The sequence below is a fragment of the Eschrichtius robustus genome, chromosome 8, assembly GCF_028021215.1.
Source record: "Eschrichtius robustus isolate mEscRob2 chromosome 8, mEscRob2.pri, whole genome shotgun sequence".
Classification (NCBI taxonomy): Eukaryota; Metazoa; Chordata; class Mammalia; order Artiodactyla; family Eschrichtiidae; genus Eschrichtius; species Eschrichtius robustus.
In genome coordinates, this window is record NC_090831.1 from 9,536,989 (window position 1) to 9,550,089 (window position 13,101).

General features: G+C 51.3%; 1 protein-coding gene across 3 annotated transcripts in view; it reads right to left on the minus strand.

Annotated features, from left to right (window-relative positions):
• CCM2 (CCM2 scaffold protein) overlaps window positions 1-13,101 on the minus strand; it is a 59,904-nt gene that overhangs the window by 29,587 nt on the left and 17,216 nt on the right. Inside the window, exons 3-4 of one of the 3 annotated variants that reach the window (XM_068550270.1) lie at window positions 11,387-11,542; window positions 5,044-5,217 (exon numbers count right to left, since the gene is read on the minus strand). The exons of 1 other annotated variant lie outside the window; for it this stretch is intronic. In XM_068550270.1, coding sequence (XP_068406371.1) covers window positions 5,044-5,217; window positions 11,387-11,485 — 273 coding nt within the window. In that variant the 5' untranslated portion in view covers window positions 11,486-11,542. The remainder of the gene's footprint in view (window positions 1-5,043; window positions 5,218-11,386; window positions 11,543-13,101) is intronic. One more of the 3 variants, XM_068550271.1, reaches the window with a different exon arrangement.

Sequence of the window (13,101 nt, forward strand, 5' to 3'; positions counted from 1 at the left end):
GAATGTTACACAAAGGGAATCATACAGTAGGTAGCTTTGGGGATTGGCTTTTTTCACTCAGCATAATTCTCTGCAGATTCCTGGAGGGTGTTGAAGCAATCAGTAAATCATGCCTTTTAACAGCTGAGTACGGTTCCACAGTATGGAGGCACATCATTTGTTTCACCATCTACCCACTGAAGGACATCTGGGGTATTTCCAGTTTTTGCCCATTATGAATAAAGCTGCTTTTAATATTCATGTGTAGGTTTTTGTGTCAACACAGATTTTCATGTCCCTGGGATAAATACTCAGAGTGCAACTGCCAGGTCAGACGGTAGTTGCATGTCTAGTTTTTAAGAAACTGCCCACTTGTTTTCCAGAGTGGCTGCACCATTCTACATGCCCAACAGCCATGCATGAGTGACCCTCTGCATCCTCACCAGCATTTGGTGTTTTCACTACTTATTTAACTGCAGTCATTCTGGTTGGCGTGCAGTGATGTCTCCCTGTGGTTGTAATCTGCACTTCCCTAACGGCTAGTGATGTTGAACATCTTCATGTGCTTATTCCCATCTGAATGTCTTCTTTGGTGAAATAAATGTCTCTTCATGACTTTTGCCCATGTTCTAATCAGACTGTTGGCTTTTCTACTATTGGGCTTTGACAGTTCTTTATATATTCTAGATGGAAGACCTTTGGCAGGTAGGTGGTTTGCAAATATCTTCTCCCAGTCTGTAGCCTGTGTTTTCATCCTCCTAACGGAGTCTTCTGCAGAACAAAAGTTTTTAAATTAGATGAAGTTCAGTTTACCAATCATTGCCTTTTTGATGTCAAGTCTAAGTACTCTGCTTACCCTGGGTCCTGGAGATTTTCTCTTAGGTTTTTTTTTCTAAAAGTGTTATAGTTTCACATTTTCCCTTTAATTCCATGATCCACTCTGAGTTAATTTTTGTATAAGGTGTGAGATTTAGCGTGAGGTTCATTTTTCTCTCAATGGGTGTCCAACGGCTCCAGCGCCATTTGCTAAGAAGACGGTCCTTCCACCGACTTGCTTTTTGCACCTCTGTCAAAAATCAGTTGGGTGTATTTGTTTGGGTCTGTTTCTGGGTTCACGATCTTGTTCCACTGATGACTGTGTCAGCCCCTCTACTGCTACCTCACAGTCTTCATTGCTGTAGCTCTAAAGTACATCTTGAAATCAGGCAGACTGATTCCTCTCTTTTAACTCTTCTTTTTCAAACCATTCCAGCTATTCTACTTCTTGTGCCTTTCCATATAAATTTTAGAATACTTGTCTATATCTGGCCAGGATTTTGATAGGAGTTGCATCAAACCTGTATATCAATTTGGGGAAAACTGACATGTTAACATCCATGTACGTGGTATGTCTCTCCACTTATTCAGATCTTTGATCCTTTCATCCGTGTTGTGTGGTTTTCAGCGTACAAATCCTATAGGTTTTGTTACATTTATACCTAAGCATCTGTATTCATGTCTGTAATTTATTTTTGCTTCGTACTGCCTGATATTGGTTATCAGGGAAATACTAACCTCACAAATGAGTTAAAAAGTGTTCCCTCCCCTTCTGTTTTTCTGGAAGAGACTGTGTAGAATTAGTGTTAACTCTTTAAACATATGATAGAATCTTCCAGAAACCACCTGGGCCTGGAGACTTTTTTTATGGGAGTTTTCAAATTAGATATTAAATTTCTTTAATAGTTGCAGGACTACTCAAATGATCTATTTACTGGTGACCCGTGGCAGTCTGTGCTCCTCAAGAAACTGGTCCGGGGGCTTCCCTGGTGGCGCAGTGGTTGAGAGTCTGCCTGCCAATGCAGGGGACACGGGTTCGAGCCCTGGTCTGGGAAGATCCCACATGCCGCAGAGCAACTAGGCCCGTGAGCCACAATTGCTGAGCCTGCACGTCTGGAGCCTGTGCTCCACAACAAGAGAAGCTGCGATAGTGAGAGGCCCGCGCACCGCGATGAAGAGTGGCCCCCATTTGCCGCAACTAGAGAAAGCCCTCGCACAGAAACGAAGACCCAACACAGCCATAAATAAATAAATAAATAAATAAATAAATTTAAAAAAAAAAAAAAAAAAACGAAAGAAAGAAACTGGTCCGTTTGTTGGCTGCTGTCTGAGGATGCAGAGTCGCCTGTGGTGCTCTCATCAGCCTTTGATTCTTCAGGGTCTCTTGGCACTTGAAGGATGTCGTCACTTCCTTCTGGCCCCGTGGTTTCTGATGCGAAATCTATCATGCCGTTTTCCCTAGAGGTGAAGTGTTCTTTCTCACTGCTTTCAACACTCCGTCTTTGTCTTTACTTTTCGGAAGTTTCACTACGACGTGTCTTGGCGTGGACTGCTTTGGGTTTATCCTGTTTGTGGTGAGCTCAGCTTCTTGAACCTCTGAGTCTGTCTTTTACCAAATCACAGCAGTTTCAGCCATGACTCCTTTGATCAGCTTTTCAGCCCCACCCCACCCCGTCTCTTCTCCCTCCAGGACTCTGAGGACACAAATGTCAGAAATCTGCTCCAGTCCCACGGGGGAGGGGAGCACAGTCTGTTACCAGGTGGAGGGGCTGACTCCCCACTGGCCTCCGCTGCCACCTGAGTTGGCGGGGGGGGCTCCTCTTCCCTGCTGGACACGGTTGGCGTTCTGGCCCCCCAAGTGGCCCAGTGACACGAGGGGTGGTATGTGAGTCACACTGCTGCTGTCTGAGGGCAGAATTCCAGGCTCCCCACATGGTCTCCACTGACACCGCAGTTCCACTAGGGGTTCATCAGGGATAAAGCCCCAGCTCCCAACTCAGCCTTCTCTGCGGTGGGTGCTGGCCCCTACACAGTCTTTGCTGGTAGAGGCAGCAGCGGGCCCACAGGTTTTTCAGTCACATTTGGTTGGAACTGAGCAGGTATTGTAAAACATTTTCTGTCCTGCTAAGCTATCCCTTTCCTGGTCCTTTGGCCAGAGAGAGTGAATTTTGTTGGGATTCTGTGTGCACCTGTTGGCTGTTCTGGGTTGCCAGCTTCTTCAGTTCCAAGCCTGGGATACATGAGGAAAAAGAGAACCGGGGAACTCACCAAAGGGTCACCCCCTTGGGTCCCAAGGTCCCTGGCTGGTCTGCCGTCACTCTACCTTTCAGAGTCTTCTTATGGTTGTTGCATATATAACGTCTAGGATTTTTAGGTGTACTTAGTGAGAGGAATAGGGAAAAATACGTCGACTCCCTCTTCCTGGAAGCGGAAGTCCGCAAACTTTAAATTTTCACGGTGTAATATGGGCCTGCCCTTCCCTCCACTTGCTTTGTTTTCAACGTACAATTCTATCTTCCCAATTCTTCAGCAGCCTCTACTCCAACATATAAAACCATCCGTGTTCCCTTCTCCCAGAGCTGCTCTGGCCTGTTCCTCAGATTCCCATCTTGGGAAATCCCTCTGCTCTTTTCCGTGCTTAGAGCCCCGGTTCTGGATCTGCGTCCCCACCTTCCTGGTGCGTCCTTGCGCTCTGAGGCAGCACATCTCCCAGGAACCTCGTCAGAACGGGCTCTGAGGGCTCACGTTTTAGAAACCTGACTGTCTGGTCATCATGACCAGAAAGGGACCCTCTCAATCTGAGAATCACGTCTGTTGGTGAATTCTGCAAAATGTCCTTCCATTACTGTCTTAACAACTTCCTCCCACTCTCCTCCATCCTTTCTTCTCATGAGTCAGAGATTGAACCTTCTGGATGGATCCTATAATTTTTTTCTCTCTCTCATCTTTTGTTTACTGATTTTTGATCTCCCTGTCTTTTGGTTATTCTTTCTGGGTGACTGCCTTGACTTTATCTTTTGACCCCTCTAATGAATTTTTTATGACATATAATTAAGATCCTTTAATTCCAAAAGCTCTTATCTCCACCTGTTATCCTGTTATCTCACAGTTAACAGTATTTCCTCTTATCTTTCTGACAACATTATGTATTTTTATTTTTCCCTTAGTTTCCGCACTGCTGCTGTTGCATTCACGTTTACGTCTTGTGTTTGTCCCGGGCTCTATCTTTAGATTAAACGTCTTCCTCAAACGTGTACTTCTCCTTGACTGCCCACGCAAGAAGCCGTGTGCACGGGCAGAGGTGCAGACTGCCAGCTTCTCTCAGGCTGGCTGGGTGGTCACCCCAGGGTCATTCGAGGCGGCACTTCTGCAGGTTGTGTGGCTGCACAGGAAAGCACTCCTGCGAGGATCCCCTTGTGGGAGAGGCCCGGTTGCAGGCCTATCTGGAAGCCTGAGGGAAAGGGGGTTGGCAATTCTCACCGTTCCGGACAGAGGCTTTGACTTAATCTGCTCATCTTCACACTGGGTCTCTCCCCACCCTCCTCCGGGCCAGGTGTCCCCACGTCTAAAGCCCCCCTAGTGTCATGTCTCTACCAGGGAGACCTCCCACCTCTCCCTGTGGCAGGTGAGAGCAAACCCCTCCCCGAAGCCCACACGGTGCTCCACGCCCCCCCAGCCCCCGGGTCCAGCTGGACAGCTCCACGTCCTCTGAGGGACGCAGGTCCAGCTCCGTGGGCTCTGTGAACTCGTTACCCCACCTTCGTCAGCTCCCTCTGCAAGTTCACGGGCCTCTCTCATCACCGCGGTCCCCTTTCCCATTCTCTCTGACTGCGCAGTTTTATTCATTTCCTTTCATGTAGTGTTTAGGGGAAGCACTGATAATACACTAGTGTGCGTCATGTGTACCCACAAGTGGGCACGGGCTTCGACAGGATTCAGGAGTCCGTGTCCCAGGCTGTGACAGTGGCACATGGAACAGCTCTTAGCCTTGACCAAGGAACCGAAACACACGGCCAGCCTTTACGAGAAAGGAGGCAGCTTGCTACTGGAGAGAAAGCCAGAAATGGGGCCAGAAGACAGAGCCCTGGGGTTTGGGCACCCAGTTTATCAGACACACCACCGCAGGGGCACCACCGGGTGGGAGTCACCCGAGGTGTGAGTGGGGACGGGTCCCAGAACCGCAGCGTTTGGTGCATCAGGGGGCCTTTGCTGGCGACGGGCAGGCGGGTCCTGCGGCCGTGGACTTACCTTCACCTCCTTCTCGATATAGTCGCTCAGCAGTCTGTCGGGCTCGACGCGCTCAGGCAGGGACAGCACCACAGTGTGCAGGGGGCGCCTCTCTGTCACCTTCTCATGGGCTTTCTTATCTCTACTCTTTTCACCTTTTAGGAATACTCGTTTAAACGGCGACACAATTCCAGGCTGCAGGCAGAAACGGCAATGATTGGAGTTCATTATTCACAAAGGCTTTGCGCTGTACCCATGGCTAACAAGCGGAAGTGGCCAGAAGCACCACCACGGTCCCCGTGCAGACGGGCCGGCTACTGCCAGCCAGGGTGGGCCGGGCCCAGTGCTGCCTCGGGCACCGAGGGTCTGGTCCCTCACCTGTTCATGGACACTTACAAGGTCAAGGGCCAATTCTCAAGGTGAGTAAACTCAGGAGGCGAGAAGGGGCAGGAAGGGGGAGATTCCCCCAGAAGACAAAAATGCAGCATTGCTCTGAAGTGACCTCCCGGCTCCGCTGGGTCACTTCACTGCAGGGTCCTCGGAGAAGGCGGGGAGGTGTGGCCAGGGCTGTGGCATCAACAGGAAACAGCTCAACAGCCGCAAGGCCCGCCTCTTCCCTCTCCCGTAGGAACGCGGCACGCGCTCTGCTTTCCCCTCCCTCCGCCGGGGCCTCAGGGGCTCAGGGCGCTGACCAGCACCTGGGTGACCTCACCCCGTGGTCAGTGTCTAGAGGGTCCTGGAGGCCAACCCTGCGATCAAAGTAAACCTGCAGAGGGAGAGCCAAGGACAGCGGGGAGAATAAAGTCAACCTCGCCTGCGGGTCCCAGGGAAAGGCCCAGGATTCCCTCCCTGCAGTTCTGCAAGAGCCCTCCAGGCCCTCCGCGGGCACAGATGTTCAGAGAGTCAGGCATGGGCACTGGGCACCTGCACGCAGAGGCCAAAGGTGACCGCTTCCAGTCACGCAAAGGAACGTAAAACCAGAGAATACAAGACGCCAACGTGCAGACTCGGCAGGGAAACATCACCGAACACAGCAGCGAAACCCAAAGGTGGTGACCCACACCAGACCGAGAAATCACCTTCCACTGTCTTGTCTGTGATTCTGCAGCTCGTCTGCCTGGGCAGGACCCAACGCCAGACAGTGGCCGGGACCTAGGGCAGGCCTAGCTCTGACCAACACTTACAAGAAACAAATGCCTATGTCACCAAACATGTACCATAAGCTCTCGTTCCTGTTTCTCCTCTGCAAGGGGGAAATTCAGCCATGTGCCATATCCCACCCAAAACAATGCCTGTGAGGCACCTCGGCAGCCCGTCAAACTCACAGATGGAGGATGGAGAGGGGCCCTAACTCCCTCACAAAGGCAGGTGAGGCCCCGGGGGTCTCCAGGAGATCCTGCAGGGCCCGCCGCACACAAAACATGCCCTCAGCAAAGTGAACTCCGGCGTTCCTCCTGCTCCTCCCAGCCAGAGTCCGGCTTTTCTCCTCTGCTCCTTGGCCTGCACTCCTCACCCCTGAGCACTTGGCCCCTGGATAGCTGCCTTTTACCCCACTGATCCACGACAACTAATACTGGAGCACCCCTCCTCGCGCTGGATACCCACCGACTTCCCACTCCCCATCCCAACGCAGCCCCTCAGCACTTCGTGCTGCATAGGGGGCTGGGGGAATAATGCTGATGTGAGGCCCTCAGGGCTGGGGAGGATCAAAGCTAGACAACGACGTGCGTGTGGGGCTTCATTTACTTCTCTCTGCTCTTGTTTACATTTGAAATCGTCCATAAGATTTTGTTTTTAAAGGATGAGTACAGTTCCTGCCTACAACTGCTTACACTTAAGCTGAGACAAGATAAAAGCATGAAAGGTTAAGGGAGACAAGATAATCAATCCCATCATCATAAGGAGAGTATCATCTCCACAGTCTCAGGCGAACTACAGAGTGGAGAGAGGGGCCTCCTCGGAGGAGCCCGAGATGGCTGATCGCAGCCCTCAGAGAGACCGCCCCCGGGGCCCGCTCAGGCTTCTTTCTCCTCGATCCCACAGGAGTTGTCAGCCCCAGCACAAATTTGGCGAGTGGAAGAGAGGGTGAGGCACTTCAGGTGAAATCCTGGGGCGGGGGGGGGGGCGGGGTCTGGACCAGGTGACCGCGATGTAGGGCTCACGTGGAAACGGTGGGACACGGTCACCCACAATTTGCCAGACAAGCACCGATGGTAAAGTCTACACTGAAAGCAAGCGACACTGAGAAGTGAGTAATGTAAACATCACGTGTCACCAGCCTTTGCGCTGTACCCATGGCTAACAAGCGGAAGTGGCCAGCGACCTGCGGGCAGGTCACGCCAGGCCCTGAACTGTGACTGCCACTCCGGCTGGCATCCGAGGCGATCAATGACACACACATGACTCTTCGATCCTGCTCTGCTTGACTGTTTATCTGCACTGAGAACCTCCTAGTTCCTGTGATGCGAAAGGCACTGCCCTAGGGCGGTGGAAGTACCAAGACATGCAGCACAATGTTACACAGATGACCTATATCCGAAAGTGGCCGGAGTAAACATCTACCCCTACACCATTTCTACCTGGTAACCTCACGAAGTTCACTCTCCCAAATCATAACCAGCAGGGGCACAGCCCACGGTTGATCCTGAGCCTGATGGCGCGTGAGAACAGCCCAGCTCGACCTGATGGCTGCTCCACCTCGCTACTCCTCTACACCTGGGAGCAACAGGAAACCAGTTCTGAGACGAGGGGTTTGCCAAGGCAAGCCTCTTACCGAGAAGCCCGTGCCAAATCTCCAGGTCCACAGACCACACGCAACCCATGCTGTTATTTTAACGTTGAGGGACGGGTCATACAGTCACAGCCCGCACACAGAATCAGTCTGTGTGGCAAGGACCCAGAGCCCAAGTCCTGCAACCCACCTTAAGGAGAGACCCTGTGCCAGCCCACACGCCTCATCTGTCTGGCCCCTGCAGGCCAAGGAAACCAGGACGCCCACTGCAGACGCCTCCTACTGCTCAAGGATCAGCTTTGCCTATGCTGAGCCCCACTCCGTCTTCTGCTGCCTTTACCTCTAGGGAGCCAGCACCCTACAGGGGAGCAGTAATGTGTCTGATGCCTGTGCCAGCCAGGCATCAGGAAGGCCCTGTGGGGGAATGAGACGGAAGTCCCACCCTCAAGGTGGTCACCGTCAAGCGGGGGGAGATAAGCCCAAAGCAGATGAACAGGGACTGAATCCACGATGAGAACTGCCAGCCAGGTGCCTCGAAGGTGTACTTTAGGGCCCAAATGCCCTGTTTTTAAAGGAGCTACCCTGGCAACGAGGCACGGCCCGTGAGGCCCCGTGACGAATAATGGCGCCTGCCCTCCACTGCTCACAGGCTGGCGGAGGCGAGGGGAGCCACCCCAGAACCCAGGCCGCACACAAGACCACCTGGCCAAGCGTGAACTTGGCATGACTGATTTGGAATCAGACACAGCTTCCCTAACTCAGTCCTCAGTGCTGCATACCCCAGGCATCATGTGCTTTTTTTTAACATCCCAAATAAGTTCAAGCGGTGGATGAGCCTCCCTAGAGAGTGGAATGTTGAAACCATTATGTAAAGAAATGCACCCCAGCAAACCTGCAGCTTTCCTCTGCCGCCTCACCCCGTTTCAGTGCAGAATGGGGGCGGCTGCTCCACCCGAGGACAGCAGGCGTGTGACACAGGAGGTGCGTGCCCCGCTCCCGCTGCAGGAGCTGGAAAGTAGACACGGCTGGGAGCTGGGGGATGGCAGGCACGGTGGGGGCCCCTCAGCTTTTCCGGAAACACAATGAACAAGAGGGCACCTCAGGATTTTGGAGCCTATGCTGCTTTTAAACATGAAAATGTAAAAGAAAGTTCTGCTTGAAAAAAATAAACTGAGAACAATTAAGAATATTCTGGGACTTCCCTGGTGGCGCAGTGGTTAAGAATCCGGGTTCGAGCCCTGGTCCGGGAAGATCCCACATGCCGCGGAGCAACTAAGCCCGTGCGCCACAACTACTGAGCCTGCGCTCTAGAGCCCGCGAGCCACAATTACTGAGCCCACGTGCCACAACTACTGAAGCCCGCGCGCCTAGAGCCCGTGCTCCGCAGCAAGAGAAGCCACCACAGTGAGAAGCCCGCGCACCGCAAGGAAGAGTAGCCCCCGCTCGCCGCAACTAGAGAAAGCCCACGTGCATTAACAAAGACCCAACGCAGCCAAAAATAAATTAATTAATTAATTTAGAAAAAGAATATTCTGACGCACAGAATCAGGATTCCATTAAACGACTGTGGATTCTTTAATTCACTGGAATAGCCTCCAAATCAATACAGAGTTTTAAAAAGTGGTTTTAGCCCGTGCAATTGTTCATCCTTCACTCAACAGGTATTTTCATTGAGCGCCCATGTTCATCATCACCGAAATGATCTTGCCATCTTTGACCCCAAAAGACAAAAGGAGCAATTTAGCCCCTGGAAGGAGCCCAACGCCAAGCACGGGTTCTCTTCGTGAATGGAGCCCTGGCACCGAGTGCCACCCGGCGTCCATCCGTGCCCGAGTCTCTCGTGAAGAAACGGGGGCCCTGAGTGTTGAAGGAACCAACCGAGGGTCCGAGGCACAGATCCGGGGAGGGGATGCGGGGCTTCGGTGGCCCTGTCCGGCATCTGCAGACTTCTCACATGGCACACACGCTGCTTCCTAGAACTGTGCAGAACTTCTGAACTGGCTCAGAAGTGTTCCCTAGACGCTTATAGTATTCTTGCAATATATTTTCCATCTTATGCTTGAAACAACTTTTGAAGTTGGAAACCTCAAATGTAGCTCTTCAACACACACACACACACACACACACACACACACACATACAAACTCTGGCCCACTTAGCGCTTTCCTAGAGGAGGGGCCAGGGGCCAGGCTGGCCTTGGGTATTGTTAGATTAAAGCCTGACTTAGCATCTCACTTGGGGTGACCAGGCTCCGAGTAACTGCATCTCCTAAACAAATTCTCAGAGGCTAACTTCTCCGTCAGAGTGTCTGTTTATTAATTTACAATAAGAAATGCATGTGCTGAAGGAACCAGCACAACTGCTCATGGGACAGTGGCCTCTACTTGCGGACCAAAGTGAATAATAAGGTGACATACACCAAGTCACTCCACGTGCACAACGCTCAGCCCAGCGCATTCTAGAGAAAGCGTGTGGCAGTGACGGAAGGAAACCCGCACTGGGCACCCCGAATGCCTCAGTACGGTGTTCACGCACCCTTACCTACTCCTTTAGTTAATAACACAAAACTGCCCCAGAACAAGGGCTTCAAGTGCAATGCCCTGGGGTCCTTCAGTTCGGCATTCAGCAAACGTCTAATGGGCACTTGGCATGTGCCCGGCACTGGGGCTGCACCTCGAGGGACCCCCCTTCCCTGGCCCAGGGCCCCTTCTGCTGAGCAGGGGGCAGGGGGAGGGGCCACTCGGCGGGGATCAGGCTCCGCAGGGCTGCGGGACGACACCAGGGAGAGACACCGGGGAGAGACACCCAGGCCAGAGCGTGGGCCGCGCAAAGCCACTGTCCAACCATCCAGCTGGGCAAGGCAGCGGCTACCCCCCAGATTCACCCCCGCCCAGATGCACGAAGCACCCCGACAAATCCTCTCCTATAAGCGCCACTGTTTAAAACTGCATCTCAACGTTGCCTATCTTAACTCCAACTCCCTGTAACGCAAGTCAACAGATTCACTATCTTTTGAAAAAGAAAGTTAAGTACTTAAGCGCCTACCAACAGAAAAAGAGCCTTTCTTACGTGCCGCAGAGGCCTAAATAAGGAGGACGACACAGCCCGCGCCCCAGGATCTCCTACAGACCTCAAGTTCCCCATCTCAGGACTAGGCATGAACCTGACCTCCCCCACGGCAGCGGTTTGCTCTGGTGACACACACCGCGCCTGACCGTCCATGCGGCGGCCGAGGCCACTCCTGCCGGGCACACAGCGCCCCTCATCCTCCCTCAGGCGTCACGGGTGAAATTCCAGGCACGAGCCTGCAACTGTGAGCGTGTTCTTTCTTGACCTCTTCCCTAAATCATTTTCCAACTCAGATCTTGGGTCCTAACTGACTACAAATCTACATGAACGCCACTCTTCCTCGGCAACCCTGACATCCGCGGCCTCTCACTCCTTAAGTGAAGATGGACGAACCCAACAACCTGCAAAGAGCTCCTCATCTTGCTCACTTCGCCGGCCACCGGGGCTGCCAGTTCTCAGACCCGGAAGCCAGCAGGAACCCTCCACCCCACCTTCCCAAAGCAAAGGTCACAGGACCCAAACAATCGTTCTAGATGGCTCTTTCCACACTGGGTGTGCACCTACCTCGTTCTCCATGGAACACCCCGCTGGAAAGTCTGTGTGAGGAGGAATTTCTCTGGAGGAATTCTGGTTCCTCCCCCTCTGCCGATAGTTAGTGTGCATTCTCCTCTGTTCACTTCTGAGCTTGTTGAAAAATATGGTCAGATGTTAGCCCTCCCTCTGAAAAAAACATGTGAATGAACAGGAAGACCAGAAACCACAGCTTCCTTCTGCAAACCCCACTGAAGCTGTTTACAGTTTTTTAAAAAAGTTTGAGGCAGGCAACACCCTAAAACTGCTGGCAAAATCCAAACAGGCTGCATGCACGAAAAGACGTAAAGTAAACCCACACATCTTCATACTAAACCAGCACATCTTCCACCTAAACCTCCGCATCTCCTTACCGAACCAGCCCATCTTCTTACTAAACAGGCACATTTTCCTTACTAAACCAGCACACCTCCTTACTGAACCAGCCCATCTTCTAATTAAACCAACACGTCTTCTTACTAAACCAGCACATCTCCTTACTAAACCAGTGCACAGACTTATTAAACCAGCCCATTTTCTTAGTAAACCAGCCCATCTTCTAACTAAACCAGCCCATCTTCTTACTAAACCAGCGCATCTTCTTACTAAACCAGCACATCTTCTTACTAAACCAGCAGATCTTAATAAACCAGCACATCTTCTTATTAAGCCAGCCCATCTTCTTACCAAATCGGCACATCTTCTTACTAAACCAGCCCATCTTCTTACTAAACCAATGCATCTTCTTACTAAACCAGTGCACAGACTTATTAAACCAGCCCATCTTCTTACCAAACCAGCCCATCTTCTTACCAAACCAGCCCATCTTCTTACTAAACCAGAGCATCTTCCTTACTACCTCTAGCACACAGAGCCCACGGGTGGCCTCCCCACATTTCTAGCCAATACCGTGTAGTCAGTTGAAGGACATTATTTTGGAAGTCCGACCATTCTGCAAATCCAAACGACAAAGGGAGAAAGAGTAAAAGCAAGCAAGCCGAGAGCACTGCTGGGGCTCCCCCTCCTGACCGTGCGGTGTCACCCATGTGGTGGGACCCGCCGACCTGGCTGTTTCCAGCCAGCTGTTGCCAGCTTCAGGGCACAGTAGCCCAGGGGGCCTGGGCAGAGCACACCTTCTCCATGACCATCAGCCTACAAAAGCCTCTACCTGCCTCCAGGACTCTTGCGTTTGAGACGCAACTTTGAAACTAAAGAGTATGTCCTTGAGCAAGCTCACTTTCACTTCTTCAGGGTCAAATCTGATCCTGAAAAGGAGAAGTTGGGTTTGTTGATGTTGAAGACCCTTACACTCTCTAGATGCTCCAGAATGGCTGCAAACAGGAGAAGCTACTTAATTAACTGTTCTGGTTAATTAGAGTGATGATTTAGAGTGACCATATTCACAGCTCAAAACATAACAAATATAATACAATTTTACTAACATTAGATTTATTAATATTAGATTTGATTTGATCAAAGTGCTAATTTTCAACAGTTTTCTGCCCATAAAAATGGCTATTTCATATGGTTCAATTTAAACTGTAACAAAGTTTAGTATTTCTTGATTCTGAAAAGACTGGTTCAGAACAATAGTTTCATGCCTCAGTTACTAATACACATGCCGCAGATGTAGGAAGCACAGTAAACCGGGTAAGGAGTACTGCACTAGATTTGTTTGAATAAACATCTGGTATTGACTGGACTATCCC